This window comes from Chiloscyllium plagiosum, unplaced genomic scaffold, assembly GCF_037043375.1.
Source record: "Chiloscyllium plagiosum isolate Xiang-an unplaced genomic scaffold, Cpla_swu_hap1 HiC_scaffold_36, whole genome shotgun sequence".
NCBI classification, from domain to species: domain Eukaryota; kingdom Metazoa; phylum Chordata; class Chondrichthyes; order Orectolobiformes; family Hemiscylliidae; genus Chiloscyllium; species Chiloscyllium plagiosum.
This window is the reverse complement of record NW_028270174.1, coordinates 46,272,594-46,296,861: the sequence shown is the minus strand read 5'-3', so window position 1 is coordinate 46,296,861 and position 24,268 is coordinate 46,272,594. Positions and strand designations below refer to the sequence as shown.

Here is a 24,268-nt window from a genome sequence, read left to right as displayed (position 1 = left end):
GTGTGGCTGTTGGTTTGTGTGCTGTTATAAGTCCTAGTGGTCGCAGTAGTCTGGCTGTCATTTCAGGAAACACCACAGAAGCGCTTTACAGGAGGCTCCCAAGCACTGAGGATGTCACCTAGACAGGGGACGAAACGTTTGCAACAAAAACTTCCAGCTCGGCGAACAGAACCACAGCATTAGAATTCACCATTTGGATGCTTTACAATGAACACAAGAATTAATTCATTAGTTCAACAATTGCAAGGACTGTGATTTCTCAGAAGCAAACAATGGACCTCATTACAACATGTATACCTATTTAAGCCTCCAAAAACATACAACTTAAAGAAAAAGGTCACATTAACATATTGCTAAAAGCTGACAGAAAACATGAAGCTCTTTCACAGCAGTTGTCAAGGTTTCGTTAATCATTTAATTCACAGGACCCAGCACACTAGCTGCTTCGAGGGGGATCACAATTTGACTGCCCCAGACTCTCCCCCAATACAGATAACTTGATTTCAGCAATTCACCATATTTTTGGAGGAGGTGGGATAGAAATTCATTGTTAGAAATGTGGAGCATGGTAATAATGTAAAGAAAGCTGAGCAATCTTATTTTGATTGACCGTCCCTTGGATTATCCAGGCCATTGTTTCCCCACAATCTTCTGACCAAAATGAATCACCTTACATTTCTCCCTTTTGAACATCATCTTCAATATCTCCCCCAATTCCATCGACCTAAGTTTTGTTTCTAAGTTCAACACTATCCTCAGCACAAATCAATGTCTCTAAGTTCATCTACAAACTCAAAATGGTGTTCTGTCTTGTTGTTCATGCTTTAGATACTTTGGCCAGTTGATGTATTAAAAACACTTTACCAAATTTCTATTGTTAGTGAGGCAAAGGGACACAGAATTCGGTTTGTGGTTCAACTTGACTTTATTAACCAAATATTCTTTATTCAAAACACCATATGAACACTTCCCAAATTCTCACAATATTTACTCTCGAACGAGCTGTATCTGTTAGAGAAAGGATATTACCCACAATGATCCACATGTTTGAGCTGGGCCAAGCTGGAATCTCCTTCCTGCTGGAGGAGTAGAGTTGTAGTTAGTTTCAGGATAAGTTCCTTCTACCAGTGGATTAATTTAACCATGAAGATGGCGGTGTAGATCAAAGTAAATAGGATAAACAACATAGCCAGGTGTGATAGGAGTGTACCAACAGATGTATCTGCTTGTTTGGACCAAGTCCCAGAAGTTATCCCACAGATTAGACACTTTGATTTCCCACTTGTTTGAATTGCTCTATCTGCTGAATAACAATAGAAAACACTTTACGCATTTGTCATTTGTGTCTGGACCTGCTGTAAGTTTCCTGGTAGGAATTCAAAGTACGTTGCACTTCTCCCAGTAATGATAACTTTGGCTATCTATCATATTATATGATGCTGTTACACTATATAACCAGAATTCATCCTACCTGTGCCAACCGTGCAGAGTACTGCATGCTAGGATTGTATGAATTGTACTAATGTTCCCAGATGATTTGGACATTGATGGAATCGAATCTTTTTCTGTTGAAAACGTCAGCCCTGTTATGATACAGCACTCTCAATGCAACATCTGTATAGTCTACACTTGAGGGATGCCAGCTCTGTTGCCCACTATTCCTAGGCTGCTGGGCCGTAGTACTGATCTTATCACAGGGAAGCAAGATGAAACAGTGCGATCTGGCACAAATGTGATCTGTAACCGCCTTTAGACATTTATGATTTGAAGATTGGGATCCACACATGTCCCCTGTGGACTCTTGGAAGCAGCCAGTTATATTAAAGTTTAGTGCAGTTGTCACCTTGACAGCCACCAGGACAAAATGATTATCCACCTCCTCAGGTCACAACTCCTGTTGGCATAGTTTGGTGGCAGTGTCCTGGGACAGTCTCAAGCAACAACGTAACTTGCTCAACTGGAGGACATGGTATGAAAGATGATAGACTCTAAATCTCCTATAGCTCCTCCACATCCTAAAGGAACTTTCAGCTTTGACCTCTTCAATGATGAGGCTGTCCTGGATTTGTTGATGCATCTGTTCCTCCATTTTATCTATGTGCCTTCATTGAACTGCAGCAATGATAACCCCTGCTATGGCTGGATCCATTGGCCTTAATTCCAACATACCAGCATGGGGAATATTAGAACTATAATAAATCCTTAGTAATATAAGCAGTTATTATTCACATCATTCACAAATGACTGTTTAGCATAGTCCTCCAAAGAGTGAGACATGGAATAAACTGACTGAGGGCTATGGAATGTTTCCATATCATTTTTTTGACTTAGGGACTTTATTCCAATGAATGCAGCACAAGCCATGTTACACAAATGCAGTTGGGATTGGAAGCCAGTCATAGAATCATACAGCATGGAAACAGACCCTTCAATCCATGCCAAACATAAACCCAACCTAAACTAGTCCCACCTAACTGTTCCCGACCCATTTCCCTCCAAACCATGACCTTTATGATCACTGATGCCTTGATCTCACTCCCATAGCCTATGAAAGGCAACAATGCATATAAAAGCATGATGAAGATGACTTCCTGTTCAAGATCCATGTCTTCTGCAGCCTTGGACTATAACACACAGGAACAGAAATCAGGCCATGCAGCCCTTCTAGTCTGCTGCACCATTCTCCCACTTTCTCCCCATTACCATAGATACTCAAGATCCTATCTGTCTCAGTCTTAAATATACTCAATGACCTGGCCTCCACAGCCTTCTGTGGCAGTGAATTCCATAGATTCACCACTCTCTGATGAAAGAAGTTTCTCCTTATTTCCATTCTATAAGGTCTTCCCTTTATTCGAAGGCTGTGCCCTCGGGTCCTAGGCTCTCCTACCAATGGGTCTAGATTAGAGTGGTGCTGGAAAAGCACAGGTCAGGCAGCATCCGAGGAGTAGGAAAATCGATGTTTCAGGCTAAAGCCCTTCATCAGGACTACCAGTGGAAACATCTATTCTGTCCAGGCCAGTCAGTATTTTGTATGTTTCAACTAGATTTCCTTTCATCCTTTTAAACTCCATCAAGTATAGACCTAGAGTCCTCAAATGTTTCTCATGTTAAGCTTTTCATTCCTGGGGTCATTCACATGAACCTCCTCTGAACATGCTCCAGGGCCAGTACATCCTTCCTGAGATATGGGGCCCAAAATTGTGCAAAATACTCTTTGTGGGATCTTGGATTGACTGTGTTAATTATGGTCCAGTGACCACTTTCAAGTTCACCTATAATTGCTTCTACTTCAGAGATAACGATCGTCAATCTGCAAGACCAATGACACGGTCAAGATTTCTCATGACCAGGATTTATATCCCACACAATTGCGCACTGCATGTATTTCAAATGCAGGGCACAATTATTCCAAATACCTTCAACTTATAATTAGAAAGTGCTTGATTAAGGCAATTGCCCCTTCAAGTACCTTTTAGTGCTCACAGGTTTTACCTGAGTTCACACAGAATAAAAATACCCCACCCACTGCAGGTAGCCATTTTTAATTTCCACTGTTTATTTGCGATTTGCGTAATTATGGAAGCAATGTAAGTTGAACTTGACACAGTGTTCAGGCTGGTGAACCCATCCACTCCCAACTCCAAAACTGCACATTTCTTTCTTCCTTGCACTTCTTGACAAGCCAATCAGTACTGCGCTTTCACACGCTCCCCTCCATCTTTCTGAATTACAGCCTCATGTCCCATCACTCGTCCACCAGTCTTGGCTCTCTGCTTCGTCATGCCAACCATTAAACTGCAATTGTCTCCAATTGAAGTCAAGGTGGTTATTACTGCCATGACCCCCATCCTACAATAACCCATGTCCTTCAATGCACTATCATCTCTCACACTTATATCTTTGGTTTCCTCCTGCACAATTATCGTTCCCTCTGCATCCCAAAATCCAATCCCCAGAATTGATTTCCCCAATTTCCCTACCACACCAGTAGCTCCAAATACCACTTCACCCCCCCCCCTCCCCTCCCCCCTCAAACCTTGATTTTCACTGAGGACCCAGGACTCATTATGGCACACCCCTTGGCTGAGCTGGATGTGCAGTGCAATCTGACATGTGACCAGCAACATTCCCTCGAAACTGCACAGCCACTTCAAGGACCTGTGCACACCAATCAGCATGACAATACACTAAATTCCACATTCAGAAGTCACTGCTGTCTCTGGATTTCCAAGGTCCACACAGCAAGAAAAGAATTAGGGGGAGTGTATTTGACCAGACCCTTGAGTGATATCTGTGCAACTCCTCCATTGACCTGCCACAGTTTCCTGAACTGGATGCACAGGACTGACCATGGTCCATTCTCCGGACTGTAGTGATATAGATTCCCTGAACGCAGATGTCCCAAGCAGCCAACTAACCACATCCAAGCTTCAGAAATGATAGAGAACATTGCTCTTGACTTACTGTGCCAGGAGCCCCTGACTGAAGGCAGTCTTCATAACCTGACGGGGATGCACTCCCCATAGACTTTGAGACTTGGCCATTTAGAGGAAGCATATGCAGTGTGCTTATGTTCCTGGCACATGGTGCACATGTAACACTGATGTTGCACGGTAACATACAGCAATATGTTCACTCCCTTGACTGATTGCTACTGACAATCCTACAAAGCTACCTGGCTTTTTGTCTAAGCTAAAAGACTAGACAAGATAGAAGTACTGTGAACCTTTAAGCTCTGACTGAGGGAGCAAAGTGGAAAAAGAGTCAAGGCAAGGCAGAGGTGCTGTGAGCACCCAAGTAGGCACAAAGTACGCAAGCTCTAGGACAGCAAGTATGGAAACTTGAGGTGCAACTGGTTGAATCAATGAGTTAGGTGCCTGGCACTGCATATGTCCTGCCAGCAGCTTCACAATAATAGTATTGGTGTGTTTCAAAGTGCAGAATTAGAATGGAGAACCATGTTTAACATGAGTCAGAAACAGGACATGATGATGTGGACAGGTTGGTACATGTCTGATGCAAACCTACATCGATGAAGTACAGATATAGGAGAATAGGGCAGGTCAATATGTGGCTGAAGAGCTCATATAGGAACAAGGGTTTCGGATTCCTGTATCACAGACAATTTCTGGGGAAAGTGAGACTGCTACAAGTGGAATGGCCTGCATCTGAACCAAAATAGGACCAAGGTTGTTAGGAAAAGTTTAAACAAATTCAGCAGGGAAAAGGAACACAACACATTAGTTTGATAGTGTCACAGCATACTGTAGGAAAGACATGGAGGTGCTGATGTTGGACTGGGATGGGCAAAGTTAAAAATCATACAACACGACGTTATAGTCCAACAGGTTTATTCAGAAGCACTACCTGATGAAGGAACAGCACTTTGAAAGCTAGTACTTACAAATAAACCTGTTGGACTATAACTTGGTGTTGTTTGATTTTCACTTTAGGAAAGGATTGGAGGCAGAGGGAATTCAGACATATTGAACCACAGAGGAATAAGGTGAGGCTGGAAGGCCTCTGCTTTAAAGCTAAGAGTAATACAGATAAGACAGGTGAATTAAGGACATGGATTGAAATGTGAAACTGCGATATGTTGCCGTCACAGAGGCATGGCTGAGGGTGGAAAAGGACTGGCAACTCAACATTTTGGGGTATAGGATTTTCAGACAGGACAGGTAAGGGGCAAAGAAGTGGAGATGGTATTGCATTATTAATAAAATAATCAGTTATTGCAGTAAGGAGGATGGATATCTTGGAAGGGTCATCAAATGAGGCTCTGTGGATAGACCTTAAGAATAAAAAGGGGGCAGTCACACAGTTAAAAGTATATAATAAGTCCTCAGTCAGCAGGAAATTGATGGGGCAAGATATGTACACCATTCACAGAGGTTTGCAAAATTAATATTAGGGTATTTCCATCACATGGTTTCAAATCCCCAACATTAAATTGGCATAATCATAGTATCAAGGGTTTTAAGGGAGGCAGATTTCTTGAAATGTATACAGGACAGCTTTTTATGTCAACAACCTCATAGGCCCAAGAAGGGATGGTGCAGTGCCAGATCGAATTCTGGGCAACAATGCTGAACAGGTGTTTGACGTGGCATTTCAGTGATTGAGACCACAATTCCATGTTTTAGGGTTTTTTTTATTGAAAGGGGAAAAGATGGTCTGAAAAATAAGACTTTTGGATTACAGGAAGGCAGATTTTATTAAAATAAGGCAGGATCTGGCTAAAATAGACTGGAAATAGTTGCTTGAGAGTAAATCTAAGGCAGATAGTGGGAGACATTCAAAAATGAATTAAGGCCCACATATTCCCTTCAGGGGGAAATGTGGATGAAACAAGCCCAGGGAACCCTAAATGTCTAGGAATATTCAGGATTGGATAAAAAGAAAGCCAAGGTCTGTAACAGGTACAAAGAGAAAAAAAATCAACGGAGGCCTTGAGTGGAGTATATAAAATCCAGTGGGGAACTTAAGAAAGCAATTACGAGAGCAAAGATGGGGGCTTGAAAAAGCACTAGTGGGCAAGATTAGGGAAAATACCAAGACATTCTACAAGTATATCAAAGGGAAGAGAATATCAAAGGGAAGAGAGTATCAAAGGGAAGAGAGAGTAACCAGGGAAACAATGGGCCCATTAAGGATCAAGGGGAAAAGGTGTGTGTCAAGCCAAACGACATTATAGAGTCTTAAATGAATACTTCACATCTGTCTACACTCGAGAGGAAGATTTAGGTACAGAAATTGGGAGGATAGACTCAAGCAGTTTGGAAATCATAGGGGCCCTGATGTAATTTTTTAATTCCTCTCTCGCCACAGGGGAGATGCAAGATGCCTGATGTAAATATGAGTATTAAGACTGTGGATGACACGAGGATTGGCTGGTTGGTTGACAGGGAGGTGGTCTTTGTTTACAGGAAGATATAAACAGATTGGTTAGATGGGAAGGTCAGTGGAAGGTAAAATTTAACCTCAAAGCGAGGTGATGCACTTTGAGTACTCCTGTCTTGGTACTGCTTGTAATGACACTAGGAGGCTAAGAGGAATGGAGGGATCTTCAGGTATTTGTCCACAAACCACTGAAGGCAGCAGTACAGGTTAAAAAAAGTGCATACAGACACAATTGGTCTTACTTGTCGAGACATAGATTATAAGAGCAGGTAGGTTATATTGGAGCTGGAGAGGACTTTGGTTATGTCACAGCTGTGTGCAGTTCTGATCTCTGTAACACGGATAGGTGTGTTTGCACTGGAGGGAGTTGCACAGGAGATTCAGCAGGATGGTGCTTGGAATGAAGCACTTTAACTCTGAAAAAGGCTGGATAAGCTCAAGTTGTTTTTTTTTGGAGCACAGAAGGTTGAGGAGGGACCTGACTAAGATGTATAAGATGATGAGGGTGATGGAGATAGTGAATAGAAAGAGTTGTTCCCCTTAGTTGAAGGATCAATAACAAGATCTGTTATTAACAACAAGATTGTTAACAATAACAATAACTTTAGAGTAAAAGAGGGCAATTTGAGGAAAATATTTTTCACCAAAGTTGGTGATTACTTGCAATGGAGTATAGTTGAGGCAGCCAACTGCATAAAGTACTTGAATAAGCATTTGAAATAAACTAGGAGAAAGTAAGGACTGCAGATGCTGGAGATCAGAGCTGAAAATGTGTTGCTGGAAAAGTGCAGGTCAGGCAGCATCCAAGGAGCAGCTGAAAATGTGTTGCTGGAAAAGCGCAGCAGGTCAGGCAGCATCCAAGGAGGATTCCAGAAGAAGGGTTCATGTCCGAAATGTCGATTCTCCTGCTCCTTGGATGCTGCCTGACCTGCTGCGCTTTTCCAGCAATACATTTTCAGTTCTAAATACTTGAAATGTCAAAGCTAGTGGACCTAATGGAAGAATGTGGGACCAGTGTAGATTTGTGTCGACTAATGTAGACCTATTCAGTTCCTCCCCCTTTGTTCCCCAAGACTACCTCTCCATCTCATTTTTGCAGTGGATGAATGTCCACTTTTGCCTCTCTGTTAACTTTTAAGGTATCTTAACATAAAAGTCTTGCAATCTTCTTAACACACTTGTTGTGTTGAGCCACACAAAGTGAGAAACCTTTCTTACCCATTTGACAGTCTGGCCAAAATGGCAATCTTCATAACTTGAAAAAAGACTGGAATTTCTTCATTGTCATCTCAGAAAGTTATGGATGAGAACCACACTAGGTGGTTAGGGAGGAATAGCATCCTGGTTCTGCATCCAGATCTTGAGCTGTTCGTGCAGGAGTTGCAACACCAGAACGAAATATTGTAAGAGGAAGGAGAAACACTCCAAGTGTTACCAAGCAACTGTGCAGGTGATAGCAGCCATGCTGAGTGTAGCAGGAATGTAATATTGAACATGGAGACAGTACTGCAAACATTTCCATGACCTGCTGCACCCTAGTGTCATGACCCACAAGAAATCAAACTCCATTATTCCCAGAGTCATCAAAAACATGAAAAACTTTCGTAAAACTATCCGAAGTCCCCATTGTACCTGACTGTGAACATAGATTTATAGAAAACACTCACAAATATCTGTTCTTAACAAGAAAACAGCTCTTTATTGTGATCATTAGTCACAAACATTGGCAGAAGAAACACAAATGTCTAATTTCTAATTCTATAACTTAAACTCTACCCTTTCTTAAGAGTCCCCTCTCATACAGAGACAGGGACACCAAAATAGACAAGATATTCATGTTAGGGGTGAAAAGAAGAAAAGAATCAGAGAAACAGCTCAATGTGAATTCAGTCTTGATGGTAGAATTCAACTGAAAGCCAAATTTGCTAGAAATCTCAAAGAAAAAGAGAAGCTGGAGAGACTCAGCAGGTCTGACAACATCTGTGGTCAGTAAACATTTTGAGTCTGGAACAGGATTCATTTGGTTGCCTTCTTCCATTTCCTTTCAATTCTTTGATGCTGACACAAGTTGCTTGCAACCAATGTTCAGTTTTTCACTCTCAAATTGAGAACTCAACTCTTTGATGTTTCTGAAGGTATGTTATTCCTCCTTCAGTAGGTTATATGCAGAAAAAAGGGACTGAAAGCCAGCTGGCTAACACAGAAGGTCTTTTGGTAGCTCCACACAGGTCAGAGAAAGAGAATGTTGATCCTTTTTGCAAACTAGATGTTTCTACTGCACTACCTTGACTACCTCATCCAAAGTGTTATCAGGCAATCACCTTCTACTTGAAATCCCATTGCCTCCATTCTGCTTGCTTTTGCTCTATTGCAGGAAAAGGCAACATTATATAAAGGTGTAGTTACCATAGTCCCAGGGGATCAAAGGGCTGCTGTCTCATTAGAGAGAGATGATTGCTAGTGAGCTTAATCTCAGGACCACTAGACCTCAGTCGAGGGGTGAGGTTGAGAAATTGGAAGCTTCATGTTAATCTCAACATTGTGTCCAGCTCACAATGTATTCCAGTGAAAAGTCTGCACTTGCAGAATAGGACTCACAATGTAATGAGAGTTGTTTTCTCAGTTGAAGACACAGCAATGGAGCTTTGAAAATCCATTCCCTGAGCTCAGCTTTAGAGGTGGTATATGGCCCAGAGCCAATGCCATATGTTAGGGGCACATTCAGGCATGGTATAAAGCAGAGTAATGGAGTAATGGTGGTCATACAGAGAACAGTTGGTTCATGGCAGAGAATGGAAACCAACACACCAGCTAATATAGTTTCCACTAATATAGTTAAAGGTACAGATCTGGGCTGTGCATACCCCCAATGTCCAAAGGTTGCTCTAATTATAGCCCATTGTGTCCCATGCAAATCCTATCATTATTCACTCAGAAGCACTCTTCATCAGTCCACTCTCCGACCACACCAAACACTAGGCCAGCTCATCCCTCAAGTATCTGGGATGTTGAAGAACATACTACCATACAAATAATGGTATATCAGAGAGGCGTGTACTGCCAGTGGAGCAGAATGAAGGAAACACATCAGAGTGCAGGAGTTGGTAGCTGGGTCAAAGACATCTGTGTACAACCCCCCACCCCAGAGGTGGGAAGGATAGTAGGCATTGAGCAGTCACTTTATAGGGCACAGAACTTGGAGCAGCAGCTGTATAGATGTCGAATAGATTTCTCGAAGCCGATGCAAGCTCACGTACCTCGAGTGGTGTTGACCTCGATCATGTTCGAGGGCTTGACTGCTTGAGCTCTACCCATGACAGAATAATCAATATCATGGAGAGCTATTTGCAACATCATATGTCAGGTGGTGGGCAAACCCCATCCATCAATTAAGCCAATGCCTTTAATCCCAATACCAACTTTTGAAGAACCATTTAGCAGGACCTCAATAGATTGTGTAGCACCCCAACCTAAAACCAGGAAAAGGAAGGTATGACTGATGAACAATTTTAGATGTTTCCTCAAGATATCCTGAAGCAATACCTTTAGAAACAAATATTGCAAATATAGAAGTGGAAACATTATTCCCATTTTTCTTTAACAAATGTACCCCTGTGGCCTTGTTCAAGAAGGGCAGTGGAGATAGAACATAGAACATAGAACAATACAGCACAGAACAGGCCCTTCGGCCCACGATGTTGTGCCGAACTTCTAACCTAGATTAAGTACCCATCCATGTACCTATCCAAATGCCGCTTAAAGGTCGCCAATGATTCCGACTCTACCACTCCCACGGGCAGCGCATTCCATGCCCCCACCACTCTCTGGGTAAAGAACCCACCCCTGACATCTCCCCTATACCTTCCACCCTTCACCTTAAATTTATGTCTCCTTGTAACACTCTGTTGTACCCGGGGAAAAAGTTTCTGACTGTCTACTCTATCTATTCCTCTGATCATCTTATAAACCTCTATCAAGTCACCCCTCATCCTTCGCCGTTCCAACGAGAAAAGGCCGAGAACTCTCAACCTATCCTCGTACGACTTCCTCTCCATTCCAGGCAACATCCTGGTAAATCTTCTCTGCACCCTCTCCAAAGCTTCCACATCTTTCCTAAAGTGAGGCGACCAGAACTGCACACAGTACTCCAACTGTGGCCTAACCAAAGTCCTGTACAGCTGCAACATCACTTCACGACTCTTGAATTCAATCCCTCTGCTAATGAACGATAATACTCCATAGGCCTTCTTACAAACTCTATCCACCTGAGTGGCAACCTTCAAAGATCTATGAACATAGACCCCAAGATCCCTCTGTTCCTCCACCTGACTAAGAACCCTACCATTAACCCTGTATTCCGCATTCTTATTTGTTCTTCCAAACTGGACAACCTCACACTTGGCAGGGTTGAACTCCATCTGCCACTCCTCAGCCCAGCTCTGCATCATATCTAAGTCCCTCTGCAGCCGACAACAGCCCTCCTCACTGTCCACAACTCCACCTATCTTCGTATCATCTGCAAATTTACTGACCCACCCTTCGACTCCCTCATCTAAGTCATTAATAAAAATTACAAACAGCAGAGGACCCAGAACTGATCCCTGCGGAACTCCACTTGTAACTGGGCTCCAGGCTGAATATTTACCATCTACCACCACTCTCTGCCTTCGACCGGTTAGCCAGTTTTCTATCCAATTGGCCAAATTTCCCTCTATCCATGCCTCCTGACTTTCCGCATAAGCCTACCATGGGGAACCTTATCAAATGCTTTACTAAAATCCATGTACACTACATCCACTGCTCTACCCTCATCCACATGCTTGGTCACCTCCTCGAAGAATTCAATAAGACTTGTAAGGCAAGACCTACCCTTCACAAATCCGTGCTGGCTGTCCCTAATCAAGCAGTGACTTTCCAGATACTCGTAAATCCTATCCCTCAGTACCCTTTCCATTACTTTGCCTACCACAGAAGTAAGACTAACAGGCCTGTAATTCCCGGGGTTATCCCTATTCCCTTTTTTGAACAGGGGCACAACATTCGCTACTCTCCAGTCCCCTGGTACCACCCCCGTTGCCAGTGAAGACGAGAAGATCATTGCCAACGGTACTGCAGTTTCCTCTCTTGCTTCCCACATAATCCTAGGATATATCCCGTCAGGCCCGGGGGACTTGTCTATCCTCAAGTTGTTCAAAATGTCCAACACATCTTCCTTCCTAACAGGTATGTCTTCTAGCTTACCAGTCCATTTCACACTCTCCTCTTCTACAATACGGTCCCTCTCGTTCGTAAATACTGAAGAGAAGTACTTGTTCAAGACCTCTCCTATCTCTTCCGACTCAATACACAGTCTCCCACTACTGTCCTTGATCGGACCTACCCTCGTTCTCGTCATTCTCAGGTTTCTCACATACGCATAAAATGCCTTGGGGTTATCCTTGATCCTATCCGCCAACGATTTTTCATGCCCTCTCTTAGCTCTCCTAATCCCTTTCTTCAGGTCCCTTCTGGCTATCCTGTATCCCTCCACTGCTCTGTCTGAATCCTGTTTCCTCAACCTTATGTAAGCCTCCTTCTTCCTCTTTACCAGACATTCAACCTCTCTCGTCAACCAAGGCTCCCTCACACGACCATTTCTTTCCTGCCTGATAGGTACATACATATCATGGACACGTCGTATCTGCTCTTTGAAAAAGTTCCACATTTCCACCACATCCTTCCCTGACAGCCTATGCTCCCAACGTATGCTCCTCAAATCCTGCCTTACAGCATCGTAATTTCCCTTCCCCCAATTATAAAATCTACCTTGTTGTGCGCACCTATCTCTCTCCATAACCAAGGTGAAAGTCACAGAATTGTGGTCACCATCACCAAAATGTTCACCCACTAACAAGCCCACCACTTGTCCCGGTTCATTACCGAGTATCAAATCCAATATGACCTCCCCTCTGGTTGGACAATCTACATACTGCGTTAGAAAAGCTTCCTGGACACACTGCACAAACACTGCCCCATCCAATCTACTTGATCTAAAGAGCTTCCAATCAATATTTGGGAAGTTGAAGTCGCCCATGACTACGACCCTGTGGCTTCTGCCACAGGGTGACCCAGGATGACCCAGGTAATTATAGACCAGTGAGCCTTACGTCTGTTGTAGGAAATGTTTTGGAAAGGATTTTAAAAGATAGGATTTATAATCATCTAGCCAGCAACAATTTGATTTCAGATAGTCAACATGGTTTCGTCAAGGGCAGGTTGTGTCTCACAAACGTCATGGAGTTTTTTGACAAGGTGACCAAGCATGTGAATGAGGGTAGGGCAGTTGTTGTGGCATATATGGACTTCGGTAAGGCCTTTGATAAGGTTCCACATGGTAGGCTGTTCGAGAAAATGCAGAGGCACGGGATTGAGGGTGATTTAGCAGTTTGGATTAGAAACTGGCTTTCTGTAAGGCGGCAACAAGTGGTGGTTGATGGAAAATATTCAGCCTGGAGTCCGGTTACTAGTGGTGTGCCACAAGGAGGTGTGCCACAATGGTCTGTTTCTGGACCACTGCTGCTTGTCATTTATTAAGTGACTTAGACGCAGGCATAGGTGGATGGGTTAGTAAGTTTGCAGATGACACTAAAGTTGGTGGAGTTATGGACAGTGTGGAAGAATGTTGCAGGTTGTAGGGGGACTTGGATAAACTGCAGAATTGGGATGAGAGGTAGCAAATGGAGTTCAATGCAGCTAAATGTGAGATGATTCAATTTGGGAAGAATAACAGGTGGGAAGAATAATAGGAAGGCAGAATACTGGGTCAATGTAAACATTCTTGGTAGTGTGGGTGTGCAGAGGGATCTTACATAGATCCCTGAAAGTTGTCACCCAGGTTGATAGTGCTGTTAAGGCAGCATAAGGTGTGTTACGTTTTATTGGTAGAGGGATTGTGTTCCAGAGCTGTAATGTCATGCTGCAACTATACAAAACGCTGGTGCAGCCGCACTTGGAATATTGTGTACAGTTCTGATCGCCCCATTACAGGAAGGATGAAGAAGCATTGGAAAAGGTACAGAGAAGATTTACCAGGATGTTGCCTGGTTTGGAGGGAAGGTTTTATGAGGAAAGGCTGAGAGACTTGGGTCTTCTCTCATTGTAAAGAAGAAGGCTAAGAGGGGATTTGATAGAAACATACAAGATGATATTAGGATTAGATAGGGTAGACAGTGAAAGTCTTTTTCCTAGGATGATGATGTCAGCTTGTACGAGGGGGCATAACTACAAACTAAGGGGTGTTAGATTTAAGACAGATGTCAGAGGCAGGTTCTTTACTCAGAATGGAAAGGGCATGGTATGCCCTACCTGCCAATGTAGTCAACTCAGTCACATTAGGGAGATTTAAACAATCCTTGGATAAGCACATGGATGATGATGGGATAGTGTCGGGCGGGCAAGCCTAGATTCGTTCACAGGTCGGCGCAACATCGAGGGCTGAAGGGCCTGTTCTGCGCTGTATTGTTCTCTGTTTGAAAATGTGGATTATGCAATGAAATAAAATTCGACCCTTGAAATGATTGTATGTTCCAAATATTTAAAGAAATGCTTGCGAGTTTGGAAATAAAACAGTTTTCACCTTCTGCTTATCATCCATAATCTCAAGATGTATTGCAAAAATGGCACAAACTTTGAAGACCATGATTGCAGCTTATTGACAGGGTGTCCTGATGATTGGATAAAAAATCCATTTCCTTGTCAATGTTTGGTATTAGAATGCTCCAAAAGGAAACCCAGCAATCAATCCTTTTGAATTCAACTATGAACATGAGATGACTGAACCTCTCCAATTGTTTAGAGAAACCTTGATAAACCAAAAGCTGAGAGAAACTACACTTCCCATGTTTCAAGTTTCAGAAAGAAACTAACCCAAACATGTGAGCAGACCAAACTGCATTTGAAGAGTGTTCAACAAACAATGAAAACTAGAGTAAATAAAAAAGGCTAAAGAGGAAAATTATTGTTGCTAGTAACAAGGTGTTAGTATTGTTGACTGTCTCTGGAAAACCATTAAAACAAATGTCCATCAAACCTTATCAAATCAAAAGAAATTTGATTGTGCAGTCAATATGCTAGACTGAGAAAATAGCAGCAAATATGTCATTTTAACATATTAAAGAGATACTATGGCAGCAAGGAGAGTTATGAGAAAAGCATGTTTATTCTAGTAAAAGAAAGAAAGTTGAAGTGCAATAAAGTTTGAGAATCAAACATAAATTGAAAATTCAAACGTTTCTCCTAAATCAGACGAGATAATATCACGGTGCTTGAAAGTTTAGATAGTTTTCTGATAAATAAAATATCATGCTATCAAAATGACTTACAAAGGCTACTGTCGACTCAAATCAATGTGTGTGAACAAGTGGGAAAAATTATTTTGGCTGTTTGTCATGTTAATGTAGCAGATACATTACCGATAAAACAACATCTTTGTTGATTCAACACAGAGAAATTACCTGTGATAGGATTAGGATTATGAACCTTATCATCAGTTTCTGTACTATTTTAAATATTAGGAATAGAATTAGCCAAACACTTGGTTTAAAATCCCATCCAGGTGACTGGATACTTAAGGATTGTAAACATGGTTTTGTAGCCGTTTAGATTAGATTAGGTTACTTACAGTGTGGAAACAGGCCCTTCGGCCCAACAAGTCCACACCGACCCGCCGAAGCGTAAACCTCCCAGACCCATTCTCCTACATTTACCCCTTCACCTAACACTTCGGGCAATTTAGCCTGGCCAATTCACCTAACCTGCACATTTTTGGATTGTGGGAAGAAACCGGAGCACCCAGAGGAAACCCACGCAGACACAGGGAGAATGTGCAAACTCCACACAGAGAATCGCCTGAGGCGGGAATTGAACCAGGGTCTCTGGCACTATGAGGCAGCAGTGCTAACAATCACTGTGCCACCGTGCCGCCCACCACTTTAATGTGAACCCTTTATCACTATAACTGAATCTTTCTTCAAACTAAAAAAAGATGATAGTACTGTTAAGTCATTCACTTGCTACATATTATAATACTTATTAGTTTAATCATTATCCCAGCTGAATTTTTTAGTTTAGGTAACAGTGAAAGTAAATCTCAAATTACAGAAGTGATTAAATTCATTCTGAGCAATAACATTATTGAACCCCCCAAAATAACCATTCATTGAGGGTCAGAGCTGGTAAACGAGTTACATCATTGGAGGCATCGGAGAAGGAGTTGAGCAGGCAAACGAAGGTACTGTTGTCTCCAATGGAGGTGCCACTAAGGAGGACAGCAACAATCGAGTTTATCATGACAGAAAGGTTATGGCTTCATGGCTGGATCCATACGGGACACTATTACCATCAGAAGGAGAAGGACAGTGTAGACCTCTGAAAGGACATGGACAAGTGGGCAGATGGGTGACAAATGAAGGTCAATGTGGAGCTGCAACAGCTGATGAATCTTGGTACATCACATTGTTCAACCTTAACCTCTGAAAGAACTGCAGCTGAATGATTTTACCATGAAACGTAGTAATGGGTGACACAGACAAGCCAGATATGTATGATAGAGTTCCCTTGCAGGAGGACGGTTACATTTTTACAGATGTCCTATTTTCAGTGCCCAAACTGAGGGAATAGCAGGTATTAAATGATATGTAAATGGTATTGTCAAGGCTATGTATACACAGATGGAAGCGCCAAGGACCTCCAAGGACTTTTATTCAGTATCTCGAGTACAGTCCACTACTAAATCACGAGTAGACACAACAGCAAAGTAATTTGGGATACAGCAGCTTAAAACAGAGTAGGTAACATCAGCAGAAATGCATCAAAACAAAGCAGTTGAAACAGTGGGAACTACCATCAGAGAGACTTCAGGGAAAAATGAGGGAGAACATGATCAGAAAGTAAAATCAAGGTCTGACATCAGAGGTAAGCAGGTAAGAAATTGCCTAGTGGTTATTTTCCAAGTCACTTATCTAAACAAAGAAATTTCAGCTTGGGTAATGATTAATCTAATAAGTATTTATAATATGTAGCAAGTGAATGATTTAACACATCTTCAAACTCAGTCAGTTGTCACTTCACCACTGACAGGGACCAGCAGGTCAATGTTTTTCCTCATTTCTCGAGACGTCGCTACCAACATCAACGGATTATGTAGGTTGTTGTAAAGTTGGGTCAGTCTCAAAATAATTGGAGCTCTGGGTTAGAGTCTGTCATGAGAGACTTGACCAAAACTAAGTTAAGGGGGTCTCAGCCTTAATGATATCTTGAAAAACATGCACGTAAAAAACTCCCAGGAAGTGAACGGATTTATCCCAGGGTACTAAAGATGGCAAAGAAGGAGATTTCTGGGGCCTTGACAGAGATCTTTGCATCCTCTTTAGCCAAAGCTGAGTTCCAAGAAGACTTGAGAATAGCTCATTAAAGGGCAACAGGGATAATCCAGGAAATTATAAAGTACTGAGTATTATATCAATCATAGGGAAATTATTGGAGGTAATTCTCAGGAACTGCATTTACTTACATTTGTAAAATAATTAACTTATTTGGGATAGTTAGCATGGTTTTGTTTGGGGGAGGTTTTGTCTCAAATTTAATTGAGATTTTTGAGGAGTGATAAAAATGATTGATGAGGAAAGGGGCATCTACTTTTGTTTTACTAAAGCATTAGACAGGGTCTCTCATGATGGGCTGATCCAGAAGATTAAATCACATGGGATCCATGGTGAGTTGGCAAGTTGGATATTAAATTGATTTCATCATGAAAGACAGAGGATAGTTGAAGGATGTTTTTCTGACTGAAGGTCTGTGACCAGTAGATCTGCATGGATCAGTGCTGGGATCTCTGTTGATTGCAATATTTATAATTGACTTGGATGAAAATGTAGGTGGTCTGATTAGTAAGTTCAGAGATGACATTAAAATTGGTGGAGTTGTGGAGAGTAAAGCAGGTTGTCAAAGACAATTGGAAATTTGGGCAGAGAAATGGCAGATGTAGTTTAATTGGGGCAAGTATTACATGATACATTTTGTAAGGTCATGTTCAAAATGAAAATACACAGTAAAAGACAGGACCCTTCGGAGCAGTGACATACAGAGAAATCTTGGAGTGCAAGTCTACAACTCCCTATAAATGGCAACATAAGTGGATATGGTGGTAAAAAAGGCATACGCATGCTTCTTTTCGTCAGCCTGGGCATTGACTATAAAAGTTGGCAAGTCACATGGTAACTGTATAAAACTTCTGTTCGTCCACAATTGGAGTATTGTGTGAAGTTCTGGTCACCACACTATAGGTGAGATTTGAAAGTTTTGGGGAGGGTGCAAAAGAGCATCAGGATGTTGCCCTGGCTTGGAAGGTACTAGCTATAAGGAGAGGTTAGATTGTTTTCAGTAGGGGGTCAGAGACTAAGGGACAACCTGATAGATAAAATAAAATTATGAGAGTCACAGATACAGTGGATAGTCAGAGTCTTTTTCCCAGATGGAAATATCATGTATGAGGGTGGACTGGTTTAAGGTGGGGGAGGGAGCTTAGTTTAAAGGAGATGTGGAAGGCAATGAGGGTTATAGTGTCTGGATTGCACTGCCAGACGAGGTGACAGAATCAGATACCATAGCAATTTTTAAGAGACGTTTAGACTGATACATGAACAGGCAAAGAATAGAGGGATACAGCACATGTAGACAAATGAGATTAATTTAGAATGGCATCTTGGTTAGCATAGACATGATTGTACTGAAGGTCCTATTCCTGTGCTGTATTGTTCTATGGTTCTACATTCAATAGCCATTTCCAGTTCTGAAGGAATGCTGCACTGCCACTTTTGATAGCAAATGTAAAACTGAAGTCCTTCTATTTATTTCATGTAAAAAATTACATGACACTATCTTAAAGTAAAAACATGGATTTATCCATTGTTGTTTGTCCAATATTCACATCTCAAACAACATCACTATTCAAACTATTCAGCCCTTTTCACATTGCTATTTGGGGAAATTTACTGCATAAAATTAGATGCCATACAAGGTATCAGTGATTACATTTTCAAAATACTACATTTACCATAACGTCATTTGTGATTTTCAGGAGATCTTTGAAGAGGTTATTTGGTATTTACTGCTATGAAATCATAACAGTAATATTTCGCCAGCAATGTCATACTAGTAAACTTCCTCATATCGCATTTACCCAACTTGAAGTTTCACAGTCAGATAGAACATACATAGAACATAACAGCACAGAAACAGGCCCTTTGGCCCACGATGTTGTGCCGAACATGATGCCAAATGCAACTAATCCCTTCTGCCTGACCTTCGTCCATATTCCTCCATTCCTTGCGCATTCATGTGCTTATCTAAAAGTCTCTTAAATGCCCTTATCTTATCTGCCTCCATCATCACCCCTGGCAGTGCATTCCAGACTCCAACTACTGTGCAAATATCTTGCTCCTTACATTTCCTTTGAACTCTTCTCCTCTCACCTTAAATGCATGTCCCACAGTATTAGACATTTCAACTGTAGAAGATTCTGATTGTCAACCCTATCTATGCATCTCAAATTTAATAAACTTCTATCAAGTCTCCCCTCAGCCTCCACTGCTCAAAAGAAAATAACCTGAGTCTTTCTAGATGTGCAGATACTACAAATATTACTCTGCAGGCAAGCACCACATGACTGTGTATTCACTGAGTACACAGTACATGGTGGGAGATCATAAAATACACATGGTAGATATGTACTGCATTAGTGGAAAGAAACTAATTTTGCTCATAAAATTCTATCCACAGATTTCTATTAAGTTTAATAATCAAGTTTAACAAAGTAACTGTAACCAGCATGACAAAAGAACAAGATAAGTTTGTAAGTTGCATCTGAAAACTTATTGGACTAGTTTTTTGAAATGAATTTTTAGTCCTAGTACTGAACTTTATCTGCCTGGAATGCGAAAGAGGATTTTGAAAATTTGGCATCAGTGGGGCCTACAGGATTTTCACACACAGATAACAATCCATCAAATATTGTATTTTCCAATAGGAGTTATGGGCAGGCGCCATGTAACCAGAAATGGAAAATTTGTAACTTTGCAACCTTTTTTTGAAATGTACGAGTCGGAGTCCAACAATTAGTTTCTTTCCAACAGATTCACAAAAAGCTAGCGTACAAGTTGAGCAAATAATAGAGAAGGTATATGGAACATCGGCCTTTACTTCAAAAGGAATGTAGTATGAAAATAGGAAATCTTGCTAAAAATATACAAAGCCCTAGTTAGAGCAAAGCTGGAATATTGTGAACAGTTTTGGTCTCCTGATCGAAAGAAAGATAGATTGGCGTTGGAGGCAGCACATACAAGGTTCACGAGATTGAGCCCACACATGGAGGAATTTTCTTACCAGAAGAGGTTGAGTAGATTGGGCTTGTACTCACTAAGGTTTTGAAGAATGAGAGGAAATCTTTTTGAAACATAGCATAACAGTGGCACAGTGGTTAGCACTGCTGCCTCACAGTGCCTGAGACCCGGGTTCAATTCCCGTCTAAATTGCCCGTAGTGTTAGGTAATGGGTAAAATGTAGGGGTGTGGGTGGGTTGCGCTTCGGCGGGTCGGTGTGGACTTGTTGGGCCGAAGGGCCTGTTTCCACACTGTAATGTAATCTAATGTAATCTAATCTAATTCTTAGGGAACTTGAAAGGGGAGATGTGGAAGTGTTGTTACTCCTTGTGAGGCAGTCTAGGACTAGAGAGTATAATCTCAGTTCTAATGCCCAGATAAGACAGAGAGATGGAGTTTTTCTTTCAGCAGGTGGTAAATCAGTGGGAATTATTTACTGCAGAGAGCTGTCAAGTCTGGATCATTCAGAATACTCAAGTTTGAGACAGACAGATTTGTAATCAGTGTTTTTAGGATTATGAGAATCAGGCAGAAAAAGTGAAGAGAAGGATTATCAGATCAGCTCACTAAATGGCTGATTTTGCTTCAACGTTTTCTGGTCTAAAGATGGTTCCTATAGATAGGAGTTTGATTAATGGGTAGAATCATAGCAACTTGGACTACTTGTTATGACTATCATGGTGGAAGACGGTGGAAGACAAAACGGGCAGGATAGGGACATGCATTTCAGACTGTTCAATAGCCATGTAAGATGTCTGCATGGCTATCCTTCGGGTGCTCTGGTTTCCTTCCATAGTCCAAAGATGTGCAGGTTAGGTGAACTGGCCATGCTAATTGCCCATAGTGTTCAGGGAGGTGTAGGCTAGGTGCATTAGTCAGGGTAAATGGAGCATAATAAGGTAGGTGAATAGGTCTGGGTTGGATACTCTTCAGAGGATTGGTGTGGATTTGTTGAGACAAATGGCTTGTTTCCACACTGTGGGGATTATAGTCATGTAAAACGTAACATTCAGTTTTGGCACAGAGACCTTCCTTCGCTGAAAATCATATTTTCCTTACACTCCAATTTCCGTCATTCAGACCAGATTGCTCAAGTAAAATCTCCAAATGAGAAAGTTGGTATGCAACCATTGTACTTGATGAAAGATTTATGTCACGAGCCTCAGCTGCAGTTGAAAGGAAATAACATGCAAGACCCCTATGTGGTTAGAAACTACATCATGGTTCTTTGCATTTTTCTAACATTTGCAACTGACTTCTGACATCATAGAAATTCACAATGTCTGTCTCCTTTTTTTAATTCATTCACAGGAGGTAGGTATTACTGGTTAGGTTTTTGCCCATACTGAGTTTCACTTGAGAAGGTGATGGTGAGCTATCTTCTTAAACTGTTGCAATTTGTGTTGTAGAATTGTTCCTAAAAATGGCATAGCAGCCTTATGTTACTTACACCCAAATCTATCGAGTTATCACTTCTGCAGCATATAGAAGGAATATTATATTTGTCATAGGGATAATTGCAGACCTTTTTTTCAATCACATTCACATGTCTATTTAAAAGAGACTGAGGAAATTTTGGGAAAGCTTTTCTTCTATCTGTAAAGAGGTATGCACCAACTGATGTTAATTAAACTGGCAATCTTTTTCCAAGATATCATTATGACAGAACATGACAATGAAGCATGAAGCCTTTATTGAGTATTTCTCATTGAAGATAGAAGCCCTTTAAAATGGTCAGAATTTGTTGTAATTGTGCAGTAGCCATATTGTGTGGTAAAGCTGTATGATATCTGGAAAGAGTTTAGTAAGCCTGAAACCACTGATTATCATTTCTTGGGAAGTACCCAACTTTTAAAAAGCACACATACTAATTGTAATTCAGTTAGATGAAAACGAAGAGAACTTACGATGGGCACAGATGTTGCTTCTTCTTTGACTTTCCTTTCTTTGAAGACTTATCACTGGACAAACCTAGTTCAATCCAGAAGCATAAAGAGATGAGGAAAAGGGATGTTTTGGTCAGCTCCATTCTTAAATTGATAGGTCCAGCAGTCTTAATCTGGAACAAGAAAAAAATGTCAGCTAATATTAAACCTTCCAAGGAACTCCATCTTGAAAATGACAAAACAGAGAAGGGCTAGAGAGACTGAACCACATTGTGTAGGTGTGGATGCCAGTAGTGTGTCTACATGATTGATGTCCCAACAGTAGAGCCTATACCGATCACCAGACAGAAATATTTAATTACTGTCACACGTCCACCGCTCTCGGCTCTGATATCTAACACTGCATTTGTTTTTTAAAAAACACTATTTCGTTTAAATTGTCAGGTCTCAATGATACTAAGAATGTGGCAGGCATTTTTCGAGACATTTATGATAACATACTGCTGGAATTTCCAAACCAAAAACGTTAAATAGTCAGAGTATGCTTAATGTGTATTTTTATTTGTCCTGGAGCACATACACATAAAGAGCATTTCATCACTATGTAAAAAGAAACATATTACATTCGTACTACGGCAGCCGGTCGCTGCATCGTTCTCACAGATCTCAGCCAGCCTTGTAAACAAACCTACAGAAACTGGCGCCGCAACCAGCACAATATGAAACAATACAGGGCGATGGCGCTGAACAGCTCCTCTTACCCTGCTCACATACACATCATTAGGCGCAGCGAGATTTGCAAAGTGCATTTCTTTTTAAAGGAAAAAAAATCAACGGTTCCTACTCACCGTGAATGTCGGTGCAATTTTTTTTTAAAAATGTAAAAAGCTGACAGCTTTTCGACTCCCCCAGCATGTGCTTGTTTCCCATCAGCGAGTCAGTGCTGGACTTTGACAGCACTGACAGACCGAGCAAGCTGCTGCCTCACTGCCCTGACCTCAATCCTCCCCACTGCATTCTCCATCCGCTGCACCATTAACACATCAGCCAGTATTATTTTGTTTAAAGTGTATTTTGGGGATGAAACTGTTTCTCAAGATGGAGGAGCAACATATATGCACCTGCTACATGCGCAGTAGTCCCGTTTCTTGGACAGACATCAGAGGAAAGCGGCAAAGCCTGTTAATTTGGAGTTCAGATTCTTGAGTCACAATTTTTTATTTGATTTTTAAAAGTTAAGAAGCGTTGGCAAATGGTGTTGTGTTGTTTGATGTTCTTTCAGTATTTCCTTTGGGTCGTTTCTACTCTATTAATGTTATCTCCTTAACAACAATTATTGATCTGAAAAAACTCAACCACTGCAGACAAGTTAATATTGCCACAATATTTTGATATATATGAACAGTATATGAGTAAATCGCTGTCTTTTGAAAATGGGGCTAAGTGTTTCTGGATTCAACTTAGTTAACACAGAATTTGCGCTTTTGTTGGTAAAAAAAACCATGAAAGCATTGTTGCATTCTTTATGACTTCCTACAGAAGTTGTCAGTGGCTTGCACACGTGTATCTTTATTGTACCTGTAAAGTATCAATTTCATCTTCCATAATATTTTGTTTCCATCACTCCTTGGGGCAAGATGTTTGGGTATTGAATTCTCATGTTTTTGTTCCAATCCTACTCAGACCTTCCATTGCCTCTATTTCCGATACATTGATGACTGTAATGGTTCAGTTTCTGGCTCTGAGCTTGAACTGGTGAACTGCAACTTCGTTTTGCAATTTTCACTCTTCACATATTACACCTCTAATACTTCTCTTTCCTTCCTCAATCTGCCAGTCTTGTTTTCTGGAACGTGTGGATCCATGTCTTCTAACAGAGGCATCTTTGCCCACAATTACTTTGAGGGCACTTCCTCACAACCGGCTTCCTGTAAAGTTTACTCTATTCTCTCAGTTTCTCCTGTTCTATCTCACTTGTTCAGACAATGCCAAATTTCTTTACCATAAGACTCTATAGGAGCAGAAACTAGGCTATTCAGCCCTTCAAGTCTGCTCCATCAT

At 41.4% G+C, this 24,268-nt stretch overlaps 1 protein-coding gene across 2 annotated transcripts in view; it reads right to left on the bottom strand.

Moving 5' to 3' along the window:
• Positions 1-23,328, bottom strand: part of glrbb (glycine receptor, beta b) — a 228,152-nt gene extending 204,824 nt beyond the window's left edge. The window contains exons 1-2 of one of the 2 annotated variants that reach the window (XM_087979820.1): positions 23,056-23,328; positions 22,229-22,380 (exon numbers count right to left, since the gene is read on the bottom strand). In XM_087979820.1, coding sequence (XP_087835946.1) covers positions 22,229-22,350 — 122 coding nt within the window. In that variant the 5' untranslated portion in view covers positions 22,351-22,380; positions 23,056-23,328. The remainder of the gene's footprint in view (positions 1-22,228; positions 22,381-23,055) is intronic. The other variant, XM_087979821.1, reaches the window with a different exon arrangement.
• Between the last annotated feature and the right edge of the window lie 940 nt (positions 23,329-24,268).